The following is a 17,860-nucleotide window of genomic DNA, read 5'->3' on the forward strand; positions in this document are numbered from 1 at the left end:
CCGATTCGGCTCGGCTTGCTTCAGTCCACAGGTCTGTTTTCGCCCCGGAGCAAAAATGTATTTCTCATTCTGTGTGTTTACAATTGTGCCCCGCGATAACCTGAACACGCTCGGTGTTAAAAAAAATAAATAAGAAGACGAGCAAGACTGGCAGCTTTTAATTTCACAGCTAAGGGCTGTTATAAGACTCGTCTGCCAAGTCCAATTTCCACTGCAGCAGCTGCGCGCTGCTCCGAGCTTCTCACTTTGTTTACGTGCTTGTTTCAAATTTTTCTAACAGCAGCATCTCATAACTGCACAGGGAACCGGCGCCGCAAATAAATTTGAGTATTGGAAGAGACTTGCTGTCAGGCTGATGTGGGATGAGAGTGGAATCGTTTTGATTTCAACGTTTGGTAATCAATTTGTACAAAAGTGTTCATCAGCATCCGATGTACAACGTCCATTTCAACTTGAGGGAGTGATGCAGGTGCTTTTTTTTTTTTTTTTTTTTTTTTTTTTTTTTGTGTGTGGGACAAACAGAAAACACAATTTATCTTCCTCAACACACATGTTCACTTTATTTGGTCCCGTGCAGAAATAAAGGGGAGAAAATAAAAACACAACACCTTGAAAAATTCAATTATCCATCCTTTCAAACAGCACGCTTTTTTTTTGTTTTTTTTTTTGTCTTTTTCTCCTAAGATGTTCCCCAAAGGTAGTGTCTCTTCCTGTGGTCGTCTTCAGAGGCTGCTGTTAATAACATTCTCCTGTAGATGCCTTTGTTTTAGAGCACTGAAGCCCCCCCCTCGCTCAGCCTCCCTACCTCGCTAAGCCTCCCCACCCCCTCCGCTCTGGAGAGTTATCTAGACTGGCCAGGCAAAGCGGCAAAAGGTTTTGTTAAATTATCCTCCAGTAATTAGCCCCCCCCCCCCCCCACACGGATATATAAATGCGCTGATGTGGGCATCATACGCAACCGGCTGCATACTGCTCCGCTTTCATGCTCTGCATTCATCTAGACTTGAGGGTTAGTCCCCCCCGGCAGCAACAAGAGCAAGAATCAAACTCCCCGTTGCTATGACTCACCGGGTGCATCTTCTTCCAACTGAGCCAACTTTGATGACTTTTTATTCACTTGCTTTTATGTTTGCCAAGAGAATGTCAGCCTTTAATAATAACGGCATGCTTAAACTAAACATGAGGAAGAATGAAGGTAAATAAGAAAGTTTGAGATTTATCTTCTAAAATTAGAATTTTTAATCTCAAACAACCATCAGATGAAGGGAAGTTCTGATTGTATACGTACAGTACGAACTGGTGCACGCCACTTTGAATGATCAGACTGTACTACCATAGGGCCATACTACCATAGGGCCATACTACTATACTACCATAGAACCATACTACTATACTACCATAGGACCATACAACCATAGAACCATACTACTATACTACCATAGGACCATACTACCATACAACCATACTACCATAAGACCATAGAACCATACTACCACAAGACCATACTACAATAGAACCATACTACCATAGAACCATACTACTCTTCTACCATAGAACCATACTACCATACAACCATAGAACCATACTACTATACAACCATAGGACCATACTACTATACTACCATAGAACCATACTACCATAAGACCATACTACCATAGGACCATACTACCATAAGACCATACTACCACAAGACCATACTACAATAGAACCATACTACCATAGGACCATACTACCATAAGATCATACTACCATAGAGCCATACTACCATAGAGCCATACTGCCATAAGACCATACTACCATAGGACCATACTACCATAGAACCATACTACCATAAGACTATACTACCATAAACCCATACTACTATAGAACCATACTACCATAGGACCATACTACCATAAGACCATACTACCACAGACCCATACTACCATACAACCATAGAACCATACTACCACAGGACCATACTACCACAGGACCATACAACCATAGAACCATACTACCATAGGACCATACTACCATAGAACCATAGAACCATACTACCATAAGACCATACTACCATAGACCCATACTACCATACAACCATAGAGCCATACTACTATAGGACCATACTACCATAGAACCATGCTACCATAGACCCATACTACCATAGAACCATACTACTATAGGACCATACTACCATAGGACCATATTACCATAGGACCATACTACCATAAGACCATACTATCATAGAACCATACTACCATAAAGACTATACTATAATACAACCATAATACCATAGGACCATACTACCATATAACCATACTACTATACTACCATAGAACCATACTACCATAGAACCATACTACCATAGAACCGTATTACTATGTTACCGCACAACCATAGAACCATACTACCATACAACCATACTACTGTACTACCGTACTATCATACTACCGTACTACCATACTACTGTACTACCATACAACCAAAGAACCATACTACTATACTACTGTACAACCATACTACTATACAACCATACTACTGTACTACCATACTACCGTAATATCATACTACCGTACAACCATACTACTGTACTACCATACAACCATTCTACCATAGAACCATACTGCCATACAACCATACAACCATACTGCTATCATACTACCATAATATCATACTACCATAGTATCATACTACCATACTATCATACCACCATACTACCATACTATCACAATATCAAACTATCATACTACCATACTGCCATAATATCATACTACCATAATATCATACTGCAATATCATACTATCATACTACCATACTCCCATATTACCATACTATTTAGTAGGCCAGAAAAATATTTAGTATGTCCCAAAACGTACCAGGATGTCCAAATACATCCAGTCATATTCTGCAGTCTGTAGATCAGCACCTACTGTGGCTGTTCTGACCCACAATCCTCTGCAGCCGAAGATACATCACATCGAGTGAGCCGCCGGGAGAGGAGGAGGAGGAGGAGGAGTAGGAGGAGGGGAAGAAGGAGAAGGAGAAGAAGAAGACGAAGAAGAAGCATTAAAAGGAAGCGTTATTGCGCTCAAACGTTTGTCTTCAGCTCTGCCTCATCTTTCTGCTTGATCTTCTTTGCTGCTTGAAGTAAAAATGATCCACAAAAAAAATTAAACACCAACTACCTGCAACTTCCTTTTGGTTTTCAGAACCAATTTTTTTTTTCTATACTTCAGTTCCTCTGTTCAGGTGACCTATTGACACCACAGACAAACGCTTCTTCTAATTTGAGACACTGTTTACTTCTAGATGCAAATTCTACTTCAGAAGTGTGATTGTGTCTCAAACCTGCCTCCTTTCAACACATCGTATAATAAATATCTTTATAATTTGCACTAACAGATTAAACATGTATGAACACACACCTTCTGTATCCATCAGAGATGATCATAGTTGAACATTCCTCTGCTGTTTTGGACAAATATTTCTTGCCTGGCAATCACAATAACAATCGCAGCCTCATGTCTATAAATTAATGGAGCACATTTGATCTTGATACCTCCCCACCCCCCATCCCACACACACACACACACACACACACACACACACACGAACACACTCTTCTCGCGTCATATCTCCTGATTTCCTCTATTTTTCGGTATCTATGAATAAAAGCACAGTTGAAGGCATCACATCCACCTGCGATGCCGCGGGCTCCATTTGGCAGAAGCCGAGTGAATATATCTCATCGGCGGAGCAAGTTTGGACTTCCCATCGAGACTATAAACAACTTTAATGATCTTCAGCTCGCTGTGCAGCACGCAGTCCTCCCGCGCGCTCCGACGGCGGGTCTTAACACACCGCTGTAGCATCCTGATAAAACGCCACGGAAACAAGGAGAGGAACCCGCTCCGAGTAGCTCCGTCCCAGCTGCGAGGAGATAGGATAGTGCACACTCACAGTCTGAGCGGGTGGAGGCACGGAAAGCTGAGGAGGAAGATCTAAATTGGATCTCTGCTCCTGCCCTGATGGAGAGGAGGAGAGGAGGCCGCGAAGAATGGAAGAAAAGAAGAAGAAAAGCTAATGCGGAGACGGGAGGCGGAGGTGGCCCGATTCCACGGCGAGCTGCATCTTTTCTCTACACAACAACAAGCACAATGTGTGCACACACGCTAACACCCACACAAACACTCACAGGGGTGCACGCCGGATGTATATGAACACGCACACACACACACACACACACACACACACACGCACACACGCACACACGCACACACACACACGCACACACACACACACACACGCGCACACACGCGCAGAAGTAGCAGATAAGGCCAGCAGAAAACCCCAGACAGCCGATAGGATCAGTAAAGGGCTGGTAAATTAGAGGAGGACACTGTGGTGAAGTAAGGATGTCAGACAGGAGTGGAGCGAGAGTAGGAGAAAAGATACAAAGAAAAAGGATGGAAGGAGTAAATGGAGGAAAAAGACAAAAGGATGAAAAAACAAGAAGGTGGAAAACAAATTTGGAGAAAAGAGACGAGGAAAAAAAACAGTAGAAAAAGTGATGGGAAAAGAATTAGAGCTGGGAGAAAAAAGAAAACAGAAAATTAGAAGAATTGTAAAAAGAGGAGAAGGAAGCAGAACAGAGAAGAGGAAGAGAGCAACAAAGGAAAAGACAAACAAGAGGAGAGGAGAGGAGAGGAGAGGAGAGGAGAGGAGACGACAAAGAAAAGATGAATTAAGATGATAAAACCAAGACGAAGAGCAGAGATGAAAACAGGACATGAGAGAAGAGAACAAAATAGTAAATCAAAAGAAAACAAGAAGAAAAGACGATAACAGAAAAGTTGAAAAAAGACCGTAAAAGATGATAAAGAGGGAAGAGCAGAAAAAAAAGGAAACAAGAGGAGGAACACAAAAGCAGATGAGGAGGAGGATGAAGGACAGAGGAGAATAGTTTCTGTTCAAACAGGGATTTGATTATGTGCTGTTCTCCCAGAGGGGCCGCGCAGCCGTCGCACAGAGTAACCTTGTGCCCTGGAGCCGAGCCCCCCCCGGGATTCATGGACCCTGTCAGAGGCGTGGGGCCCCGGGGCCCCGAAGCTCCCCCACCCCACCCGCCTCCCTCCTCAAATAGCCCTATAATTCTGCACTACATCTGCATGCAAAGGTCATTCATCACAGTCCCAGGTGAACCTGCCCGCAGCGGCCGTCCAAATACTCAGCCGGCAATTTCTATACCTCTGCACACTTTTAAATGCTTCCCCGGCTCCATCGACATCTGCATTTAAATCTGCTCTCAGCGCCGTCAAACTCTTCTCCGTAATGAAGTCTTCTCAACTACCGTCTCAGCCTGATCTTTCTGTTTAAATGTACTCCTTTCAACACTTCCGCTCTGCTTTCAATGTCGCACTGATTTCTTTACATTCACACCAGTGTGGTTGAACTGCACTCAGACGGACTCCACGTTGTTTGCAACCAAGTCTGATCGAAGGTTCTGCCGAGGTCAGTGTGTCCAAAACATACATGAAGGTGATCAAACTGCAATTTACAATTTGAGTTAATTTGACTTTTACCTGCTCAGGTTTTGAGATATTCACATCTGCTGCCATCTTCTGACACAATAATACTGACAGAAGTTTGATTTGTTGCGCTACAGCATGAAAAATGTCATTTTATTGGAACAAATACTTCCCTGTGGTGGAAATTAAACCATGACAAGCACTTTGTTAACACTTTATCTCCTTAAGTAAGTGTTGGGACGCTTTTTGTTTTGGTTTTAGTCCTGCTTGTTGCAGACGGCTCCCTCAATTCTCCCGACTATAACTACATTTATTCCGGTTTAAGGAGACAGCAGGTGTTTCCTCTTCACATGGAAGTGTAGTGATTACTGTATAAATTTGATGCGTCACATTTTCACATCAGATGATTTCTAATATCTACAACGTCAGACTCTTCTTTGCTGTTTCTCAAAGATTTTTGTATCAACCCCAAAAACTAGTTCCTATAATTTGAAAACTGTCCACGAGCTGCATAACAATCAAATTAGCTGGACATTGTTTCACTGCAGATTTTTTTCAATGCAGCAGCAAAACTTCTGTTAATCTACAAATACTGGGGTGATAGCAGGAGTTTCATTTTCCATTGAGGTTTTTTTTTATTTTTTTTTATCTAAAAACACAAAAACGTGCTTTCTCCCATGCAAATATAACAAAATTAGCAAATATTCCAAAGGCTCCTTTGATATCCTTCCTTTTAGTTTGGGCTTAAAATTGTATTGCCTGAACTACTGAATAAAACAGTTTGTGGGGAGCTCACTACAACATTGAGAGCCACATTTCCATCTTTTTTTATTCAGGCCGTATGCTGCCCTCCTATATGACCGACTGGTCCAACACGCTGTATAATCATATTGACAGAACTTTCCATTCCTCTGTTTGTCTTTCAGAAACACAGATGGTTCAATGCCCTAAAACAAGGCTGTTTTCCGAGATGAATCATTACTTAATTACAGTCCCCTTTCCAGCGAGTGGGTGTTTATCTTTTTTTACAAATGAAGACTATCTCCATATTTCTTATTATTTCTAAGTATAGTCTGAAATCGACATCGCCTCGCTCTGATCGGCACGTGTTTAACTCCGGGGTTAACTGGATTCTGTCCCATTAGAGTTCACAGGCTTCCCACAATAGCTGGTGTAATGTGCTGTGTTACTCATCGACAGCCAACTTTCATCATCATCAGGCCTTCGCACTGCAGCGACCTTCATTAGACCGGTCAGGTGAGATCAGTTTGGCCTCTCAGGTCGCTCCAAACTAATTAAATCACCGTAAAGACTCAAAAATGATGTGAAACAGGTGACATTCGGAATATTTATCAATCTTGTGGTCCCGTTGACCCCGGACCATAAGGTGGCGCTCCGAGGCTCGGCGGTGATTTTCTTTTAAAACATAAGGTTGCTCTCACCTTGACATTTCCTCCTATCAGGTCAGGCGGCTCCTCGTCCGTCTCCAAGGCGACGTTGATGGTGGCAAAAGGCCGGCTGGCCATCTGCTGCATCTCCCTCAGCAGTTGCTAGGCAAAAGGAAGAAGAAGACAAGGAAGAGGAGGGCGAAGGTTAGTGACTGCTGTCTGTTGTCCAATCGGCTGCCCGTCATGATGACAGCGTCTTTCATCCCGAGGTACTGAAGTAAAAAGTGCAACGTCCCCGTGTATCATCAACAAAGTGTAATTAAACCCTCATCGATTTCCTCTGGCTACAACAACAACAACAAGCTGTGAACAGGAATCGGACATTTGATCAGTTTGTAGAGTGGATGTGATGAACATGCTGCTTATTTACACATTCAACAGACAACAGTCTTCACTCAGCATTCATCTGAAGTCCTGTTTCTGACCACCTGATGAATCCAAACACAATATTCACTCTCATTAAAGCTCCTGAGGGAAATATCTGCCTCTTTAGCAGCTAAACAATGTTCAAACTAGCTGCAAACTTTGTCTGCAGCCGTTTGAAGCGAGACATTAACTTTTTACCGGCTGATGCTGCTGAAAATGAGACGAGAAGGAAAAAACAGACAAACAGAAAAGTTGACAGCTGGTAAACCAAGTGGATGGTGATGCTCCGTCCCTCCTGCAGCGTAATTTAGCTCTAAACTCGAGTCGCATCAATCAAATCAATTGTCAACCTGAATATTAATGAGGTCTATTATTAAAAGTATTCATTATCCGGAGTGGCACAGTTACATTTTATGAATCAGTGATGATGATGCGTTTCCACATTCGTTCACAACCTCGCAATCAAATTTATAATGTATTAAATAAAGCACGTATTTTTGGAGTTTGCCACATTAAAAGGTGGTTTCCAAAAACTGCAACTAATTCTAACTACTTTTTTTTTTTAAACTATTTAACGTGGAAAAATCATATTTTACAAGTTAACTGCATGCTTTATGGATAAAATGTTAATGTGCAGAGTATTTCTGTAGCCCCGTTCAATGCAGAGGCACAGATGTTTAAAACTGCATAATGGGAATGGAAATGGAAAGGATGTACCCGAGTAATTGTACTCAGTAACTTTCCACCACTACGAGGCAGAGGCGGCCTCATTTCGTTCAGATTTATAACATGGACCTTGGCCAAAAGGAAAAGGAGCAGGGAGGTGATTATGAGGGAGGAAAGGAGGAGGCTAAAGAATGAAAACGGACGAGAAATAAGGAGAATGAAAATCTGATGAATGGGGAAAGACAAAGAGGGGGCTGGTAGCGATGAAAGCAGCGGAGGATGGAGAGCAACAATGCGAGAAAAAATAGATATGAGGAGAGCCGCGGGAAACATGGCGATGAAACCTGCGTTGTCGTCGACTGTCAAAACATTCGAGAAGACCTGAATACAAGCAGCGAGGCTTTGAAAAAAACACCTGCAATTAGCGTACGAGCGGGAAAAATACTAACAGAAAGGAGACCTGGGAAAATCACAAAGGAGATGTAGGAGGGGACTAATTGATCGTTCATTTCGGCTTCAGATCATGAAGGAAGTCACACAGCGACGACGTGGCTGGATGTGTGCGAAGTTATGTGTGCAGACCAAGCGGCAACCGGCACCGCCACCCAAAACACGTCTTTTTGAAGCTTATTTTCTGATTATTGACGGATTTTTTTCAGAAAGAACGACTTTAGCTAACAACACTGAAAAAACTTGGAGAACTTTTATTGGCTGACAATTTTATGAGACTGGTTGAATGGGAATCTATGGATCCGGAGGCTTTTTGGAGTCATCCTCTAGTGGTGCAGTATTGCAGCTTAAGGCACTTCCGCATCGGGCTCATTTTTCAGACCTGGAAGTTACGAACACTTTTATATACAGTCTATGGTGCATACAGACAATCAAAAGAAGCTCGACACAATCCATTGGCCTCTGTTTCATTACAGTGAGTCGTTGCCAAAGAAAAGGAGCAAGTAAACTCAACTTGAAAGCGCACACACACACACACACACACACACACACACACACACACACACACACACACACACACACATTGTGAAATCCTGAACCGCCTTCAATTAATCTGCTGAGTGTTTTCAGCCCGTGAGCCTGTCGATGGTGGTTATTGACATGTTGGCACCTAAATGTGACGCCCCTGAGTGAAATCCTTAACAGGGGCTACATAAATAGCTGGAGGGAAAATCTATCTTTCTCTGTACAGTAAAGACTGAAGATGAAAAAAAAAGAAAAGAAAATTTAAAAAAAAGGGGTCTAAATTTAATGTCCTGGTTTCTCTCTGTGGCGCTGCCAACTCATTAAAGCTCTGAATGTGTCTGGGGATGTGTGCCTGTATCCGGATCTCTTTACTCTTCCTCTCTGTTGTAACAGCTGGGCGAGGAGGAGTTCAACCCTTATTTTTCTTGAGTCACTACTTTAAAAGGAATCAATTAGTATTTTTGGGAATATGCTTATACGGGCTCTCGCTGAGTAATAAATCAGATTGATAACAAGTAAATATGAAGCTACAGTCTGCAGCTAGAAACAGGAAAAACAGATATTCTGGGAGCTACCGGCTCCTCTAGAGCTCACTAATTAATGAGTTACACATGTTATATCACAACGGATTCCAATATTATGAAGTCCAAAATTTCCGATAACGATATATTGACTGAAACATTTGTGATCCATAATGGAGGAAAGATATTTTACAGTTTAACAATACATGTATTTGTCCAAAATTAAGTAAAATGGTGAAACATACATGTACATGCAGTTCATGTATATGCATGTTTGTGCAACATTTGTAGAGATTTCCTCATGGCGTTCCTGAGATATCACGTTCACGAGAGCTTAATTACTTCATTCAAAAATACAGTTTTTGGCAACTGGAAAATGAAGCCAATTTTGAGACATAACATCTCCTACTAAGGCTGAAAATGATATTTTTTCTTTACATTTTATAAATGATCACAAAAAACATCTGGCAGGGACATTTTTTTTTTTATATTCACAGCAGTTGGTGAGAACAAGCGCAATTTTAAAAGTACTTTGTGAACTGACTGAAGACAGTTTAAAGTAATCTGATAGAGGAGACGACTGTTACAGAGATACCGTCTGCATGATATTACTCAGTTAACAGTAGCACTGCATGATATCTGCAGCTGCTTTCCAAAAGACTAAACAACTCACAATATCTTTTTTTGAACCAGGAAGTTCATTAGCAAATTCATAAAGCATTTAAGTGCTTAATGAAGCCATTGGGGAGGAGGTACAGTATTAGAGACGGTTTGTAAAAAAAAAAAAAAAAAAAAAAAATACCAAACTGAAAGAAACCATGAACTGAATCCGCCCTGAAAATAAAAACTACAAGCAGACGATAATAGATCTAGAAATAATGTGATGCATAGTAGCAGAACAATAACACCTATAAAGTATGAATGACTCGCCTCATTACCATGAACAGAAATAAAAACAGGCCGAAACATCCGACATGTTCTTCACTCTTCTTCACCACACAAGAACAAAGACGACGCAAGTGAGCAAATCATCGTGTTGAGTCTCCATTTGTCACGATCAGACGTCCCGTTGTGTGAAGAATCTCGGAGCCAAAATGTATGTGTGTGTGTGTGTGATGACCGCTGGGTATTAAATACTACTCAAATCTGCAACTTCCTGCCCTCAAAAATCAAGACCGACCACTCTTTCAGAATAAAATAATTAACTCAAACCCGTAAGAAACTCTGCAGAATCAACTTCCTTCGTACTGACGCAACGTGCTGCACCGGGCAGCAACATCACAGTGCGGATCTGTGCGGTAAACAGCATGCAGATGAAGTGAGGAATCTGCATGCAGACGTCGTCCTTTTTCATAAGCGGGAGCTGCCTTGAACAGCACAAAGCAGCGGAATTGATTTACTGGATAAAAAAGCAAGATGGAGCAGCATCTGAATGTAGCGGTAAACAACGTTTATAGATTCAGTCCACCTACCTCAAAACTCTCTGCAAACAGCCCCGCTGTGTTGTCTAACAGGCATGTAACCTTTGTTTAAATAGCAACATTTGGGTGACTACCAAAAACATAACCTCCTCGGCAGAAGTAAATATCAGACCCTCCAGATCTTGTGATCGTAATAATTTCACGCAAATTCAAGCAACCTCTGCAGTATTCGCGGGAGCTTGCAATTTTTTTAAATTCCCGGGATTTTTCAGCAATAAAGGGTCGTCGACAGAAGCTGTGCTGAAAGTATTACGACATAAAGTAAGTCTTTCCAGGTAAGACTGTCTGTTCAGTAAAACTGCGTCACTTTTATGTTTTTGTAACTTTGATCCCCAAGTTCAATAAAAGATAATAAAAAATAAAAAAAGATTAAAACTAAAATATTTCTGTGATGTGCAGCATGATTATTATCACAGACACTGATTACATTGTTTATCAGGTAATGCTTTAAAAAAAAACAAAAAAAAAACACTTTTTTTTCTCCACCTACTGCAATTTTACGTCGCAATTTTAGAGAAAATCCACCTCAAAATCAAACATTTTTGATCGCAACAATCACAAAAAAAAACTTCTGGAGGGATCAAAATATAGAAAAGTAAAGATCAGTTTGACTCTAATTTTGTGTGACATGTTGCAATAAAATGCTGAATGCATGATTTTTGTTTCACCAAATGTGTTGTTTTCTACGAGTATCAGTATTATTGGGCCATTAATGGGCTAATTCTTTCATCCTAACTATAAGGTGGAGTTGTGCGTGTCTAATGTGAGCCACATTTATTTTCTATAGTTTGACATCAGCATGAATAGAGTTTTTTTGCGTGGCTTTAATTGACATCAAACTGAAGTACAGTTTTTAAAGTTGAACTCCTTCAGTCTACCCACCTACAAACTACAATCAATCTTCCTGCGACTAATGTGGGCATTAGGCGTCTCCCAGCCCCGAGACCCTCCTCCCTAACCTCCGGAGCCGCTACCGTCGGGGTTAAGGACGCAGCAGAATTTGGGAGAACAAGCATCCTGGAAGGAGTCCTGCACAAGATACAATTTGCACAAATCTAATTATGCCGTGCTGCGAGTAGGCAGCCGTTGTACAGCAAACACTCAGCACTCCAAAGATAACCAGACGCCAGAGGAGCTACAGTGCAAGTCGCCTACTTCTTAAATTGGCTCTTAGTTTTCTGCAGGGCAGTTAGCGTGTGTGTGTGTGTATATGGGAGCAATATCTGACTATAGCAGAGCAAACTGTGCAAACCTCATTATGATACGAGTGCAGAGAGGTGGGCACGCACGCGCACACACGCACGCGCGCGCGCACACACACACGCACACGTGCACCCACACACACAGGTTGGAAATACCTGCACATGACCGATCATGTATGCGTACATATTTTCTCAGCTGCAAATGAGTTCTCTCAAACACTCAAGAGTGAATCTAATTCAACTGAATAACAGCAACACGAGCAAATGTGCCTGAAGGGAAGATGGCTGAATGTGTGAATAAAACAAACATATGTAGAGGCTTGAAGACAAAAACAATCACACAATAAGCAATAAAAGAGAGTGAACACACGAGTGGAATAACAACTCATAGCAGTCATTATTAGTCATATATTGACCAAAAATGTAATATAATCCTTTTCTCTGCTTCATACACATGAAGAATTGTAGTTATTTTGGGGATTTCCACACTGAACTTGCAATGGGCATTTTGAAATACGTATTAATGCACGCAAACCTACATTAATTGAGCTGTAGGTCATTCTGGTGCCGCACAATAAGCTGTAAATACGACATTAGCATTAGTTCGGATTAATGTTTTTTGGACAAATGGTGGGTGTAAGCCTATAAGTCCAATATTCAGTCTCATTTTATGCTTCTTTCGAGGAAATATCTGTCTCTGTAGGCTCTAAATGGTCCACCTTCTAGAAGTTTGTCTCCTGCATGGTGCCGCTCTGGTCACATAGCTATTTTATTTTTTTTGCCTGAAAGCAGCTTCTTTCAACAGCTGGAAACCAAAGGAGTAAACCTGCGGGCTACAAAACCAAAACAATGAGCAGAAAGACACTAAAGAAAGGAAGGAAACTGGGTTATAATCGTATTTGGGTCACTACGAGGACTGTTTCAGCAACTTGATCCATTTTTGGTATAAAACAGCTTTTAAAAATATCTGTAAGCTGATTAATAATGTTGAAAATCATTAATTGCAGCCTTAAAACAAATGTGTGGACTCACTAATGCTTGTATTCACTCACGACACACACAAGCTGTCTGAGGGAGTTGTGTTCGAGCATCGTCAAAGCGAGCAGCGCTGAGCCGAAGAGATGGAGTGCGTCAGCAGAGCATGCAGAGGGAGGGTGGAAGAGATGCAGGAGGGAAACAGAAGAAGGCTAATTAGACTAAAGAGAAATAAGGCGGGAAGTCGGAGAAGGACAAGTGACGTGAACACGTGAAAAAAAAAAAAAAGAAGACCGGAGAGAAACACACGGGCGTTCAAAGAGATCGCCCCTCTAGGAGGAGGAGAGAGGATGGAGAGCCGGATCATCTGCAAACATACACACATCCTGCATACATTTACAGGACGGACACACACACACACACACACACACACACACACACACACACACACACGCACTACATCAAGCCGTTTATTTATTGATGCGTCTGTTTAAAAATGCTGTCAGTGGAAGAGCTCTCAATCATCCTTCAGCATCACTGAAGGAAAAACTGAGAGGGATGAAGAGGAAGGAGGGAAGAGGAAGGTGTAGAGAGACAGAGGTGGTGAAGAGACGTTAGCTTCTCTCTCTGGCTTCATCTTTCCATCTCTGGCGGTGAGATCGGGGGGGCGGCGGGAGGGGGTGGGGTGGGGCGCAGAGGATGCACGCTGTGAATACTGACACGGGAGAAAGCTTTGATCCCTCCCTCTCCCCCTACATCTTTTTTTGTCTCTCTTTTCTGCAACCCCCCTCCCCTGAGTCTTCTTCCTCTTCCTCGCTGCCGGCCTCCTGCTGTCCATCCCAGCCGCACGGAGTTTCCCCCTTTTTGTGTACGTACTGTATAGGTTACCGCAGCGCTTCGTCCGCAATGCTAATCAATACTCCATCAAAGAGGGGCGGCCAATCAGAAAGAAAAGAGAGAATACTAGGCAAAGAGATGAAAGAGAAAATGAAATGACGTTAAGGTGGTCAGAAGAATAGAAACGCTGGAATGAATCGAGCTGCTGAGATTCACTGGAGGAGCATTTAGCACACAGCCGGTCGGTTTGAACTCGAGAGATGTTGAAATAGATGGTTTTGGACTGTTGTACAAAGAGGAGCAAAATGACTGTAATTAAATTGTGGTGAAGTTTCTGTGAAGACCAACAAAAAAACAAACTCGCCAGGTGCTGAGAGTGAAAGGAGACAGTTTCACATACTCACTTCTCAAAAGACGTATTTTCAAAGTAATGGTGGGTTTTTTTTGGGATGACATTTTTCAGTTGTATAGCAGCATATTTGGTAAACATTTAACAGGATTGGTATAGTTATAGCTAAAAGTGTCATTGTCAGAGTGTGTACATCAGCCTGTCTTCCTTGTTTAAGAGATGGCTAAATGACATGGCCCCTCGTCTGTACCTTGAAGTACTTTATACTTTGTCCAAAGCCCACCTTAAGTTTTTTAAGATCTGTGGACCTTTCATCGCCCGTATAAAGAAAGACAATCGTTAACTGGGGATTTCATCATCTTGGACGAGCTTGACTGATGACATGCTGATATTTAAGGACCAAAGACGGCGCTGGTTCTGGGCAGGAGGATTCCCATCTCCCTCAGATGCCAACCGACCACATATGTCTTTAGTTGCTAGTTGGAGCTCGTAGGGGTGAGCTGCCATTTCTTTTTACTGTTTTCTCCTGTTTTTGTTAGTTAGGAAGGTAATACTTTATGCTTCCTTTTATCAATCTTGGTTTAGGTTAAAAGATTATTTTCAGGATTTTTTGTTTTTTTTTGCCTCAGTTCACCCCGAAGATATTCTAAGTCAACTCCACTTTATCTTTGTAAATATTGTCATGGTTTCGTTGTGTTTTTTTGTCTAGTTATAAAATTATATATAAAAAAAAAAACAAGGCTACGTTTCGTTACGAAACTTTCTAATTTTGTTTTGTTTTGACGTGACGATGCGGAAGATGAGCATGTCAAATGTTTTGGCTGTATGTCAGTCTCTCCGCCGATGCATTCTTGTCACTAACAGCTGAGTTACACCGGGCCCGGCTCCAATATGTCTCTGCTCTGTCTGCGCGTCCAATCCGACGTGTAAACAACCGAATCAATGCAGCCAACTACACTGTTTGCATAATCGTGATAGTTTTTTTTTTCAGATAACACAACCACAACTGTGTTTTTAACCTCCCTGAGCAGGCTTTATTTCATAGTCTGGGTCGGCGCCAGTATTTCAACTCAACTTGTTTTTAGACCACAAACTTACATTTTATTGTGTATTAGTTTTGTTTGGCACTTCATTAAATTAAATTGAAAGTGGGACCTTATAAGGTAATTTAAAGGAGTTAAAATTTGATGTAAATGCAAGTTTGGCATTAACTTTATTTATCAATGAAAACAAAGTCAGGACTTTTTAAAAGTTCATCCTTAAAACAGACGCCCACAAAAACACGTCTTTTTGAGGCTTATTTTCTGATTAATAACGGGATTATTGTCAGATAGACCGCCAGAATACGAATAAGAAGGAGCGACTTTAGCTAACAACACTGAGATAACTCATGGAAACATGTTATTGACTGAGAATTTCATGAGAAGTTGAATGGGAGTCCATGGAGCCGGAGGCTTTTTGGAGCCGACCTCTAGTGGCACTAGGTGGCATTGCAGCTTAAGGCACTTCTACATCGGCCTCATTTTTCAGAGCCGGAAGCTACGAACACGTTTATATACAGCTTATGGATGCTTCACACCAAACACAAGGCTGAAGAATGAGGATTCAGTCGAAGTACAGGAAGGGGGACGTGCTGCTTTTCTGGCGCTTGGAAATACAACTTTGTAAAATGTCATCGAAATGGAAACAGAAGCACACAGATGTTTTAACGTAGATGCTAACTCACCAATACAGATGCAATAAGTACTGAACAGAAATCTAGCGGTTTGCAGAGTAGCTGCAGTGTGAGACTGCCTGTCAAGTGAGGCACAGCCTTCTAGAAATCTTTACGTAACGCCAAAAAAAAGAAAGAAAGGCAAACAGGAATTTGAACCTAGACTTTAATGTTAAGCTACAATATTTGATGTTTTTAGAGCGTGAACAAATCTACAATCTAAAAGGTGAAGGTATCAAAGTTTACAGACTTGGAGTGATGAGAGTAAACTGAGGAGATGAGACGGCCGCGGGAGGGAGACGTTGATAAAAGTAAAGAAAGTGACTGCAGCCTGTAACGAGATGAAACGGACTGAAAGAGCGGGAGTTTGACAGAGGCTCTGGGCTCATGATAAGCCTTGTACCGGAGCCATGATGGATGGGTGGGTGGGTGGGGTGGGGTGGGAGGGCGGTTGGGTCACCCACAGTGCAGTGGGGTTAGGGTGCAGAGCAAGCCTGTATATCGCGAGCAAAAAAAAAAAAAAAAAAAAAAAAAAAAAGGAAAAACAAAAAGACACTGGCACCGATCCCAACTCTAATTATACGCACCATCTCTGTGGAATTAAGATTAGCAGGGTTTAGAAGTGTCTTGGGAGCACAGAGACAAAAAGCCATGCGTTCACACACTGTGAACACACGCTCTCTATCTCTCTCACACACACACACACACACACACACACACACACACACACACACACACACACACACACACACACACACACACACACACACACACACACACACACACACAGTGAATGACACCAGGGCAAACTCTGCACCAACATTATATGTGGGAAGCAGCTAAAATACAGTCCAACCCACCCACCCACCCACACACCAGCTCGCTCTTCTTTCTCTTTGCTGCAGAAACACAAAGTACGCCTCATGCAGGAGCTGTGCAAACACACACACACACACACACACGTATTATTAGTATTCATGTTCACATAAGCGGTCTATTTTTTCCATTTGAAACCAAAGCTAATATTTGCTCGGAGTTGGCTCATGCGGGAGCACAAAGCGCGTCCCGTCCCCGTTGCAGACGTAGCGGTCCTGCCGCTGCTGCAGAGGTTCCCCCGGCTTCCCTCTCATCCCATGTTGATGAATCTGCGTCGCGTCAGGTCCGAGGAGAGTCGCGCTAGCTCGACTACGCGGAGGCTGCCATCAACAAGGTCTTTTCCTTTACAGCAGGAGGAATGTTTTCCCGGAGATTTCCGCAGCTTGTTGTGTAAGTGACCTTCAGTGCTGCCTGCTGCTCTTCTCTCCGTCTCGCTCTCATCATCTAAACTCCCCTCTCCATACCTCTCACTTCAGGATTGATCACCTCAGAAGTAGGCCTTTTGTTCTGCGCGGCGGTGCAGCGAACGTTGACCTCAGGAGAGGAAGGCGGAGATGGAAGACATCTCTCACAGAATCTTAAAGCATTGCTCTAGTTAATCTTCAGGGGCCTTCTGGTGCTTTAAAGGCAGAACAGCTGATGCTGCAGCCTCAGAAACAGGAAGCCGATTTCCCCGCGTGTCCACCGGCGTCAGTTCATCTCATCCTAATCTGCTGCTACGTCAATAACTTCCTCGTTGGAAAACTTATCGCGTGCAAAACCCCGACTGCAGGAACTGACACCTCACCAATAAAGAAAATAATTGCGATTACAATATTCAATGAACTAAAATCCATAAAAGTATAATTCCAGACACTTTACTGCATCGTACCATTGAAAAGCTGCTCTGGACACTTTCATTAAAACTTGTTTCAGTGAAGAGTTTATGACTTGTGCGTGTATG

The 17,860-nt window shown here is 42.3% G+C and overlaps 1 protein-coding gene across 1 annotated transcript in view; it reads right to left on the minus strand.

The window, feature by feature from the left end:
- The window catches only part of atrn (attractin), a 112,586-nt gene that overhangs the window by 11,462 nt on the left and 83,264 nt on the right, over positions 1-17,860 (minus strand). The window contains exon 27 of the mRNA XM_069160763.1: positions 6,950-7,057. Within this exon, the coding sequence (XP_069016864.1) occupies positions 6,950-7,057 (108 nt within the window). The remainder of the gene's footprint in view (positions 1-6,949; positions 7,058-17,860) is intronic.

The sequence above is a fragment of the Embiotoca jacksoni genome, unplaced genomic scaffold (assembly GCF_022577435.1).
Source record: "Embiotoca jacksoni isolate LCO1_2020_lvr unplaced genomic scaffold, fEmbJac1.0.p SCAF_27, whole genome shotgun sequence".
Taxonomy (NCBI): Eukaryota; Metazoa; Chordata; class Actinopteri; family Embiotocidae; genus Embiotoca; species Embiotoca jacksoni.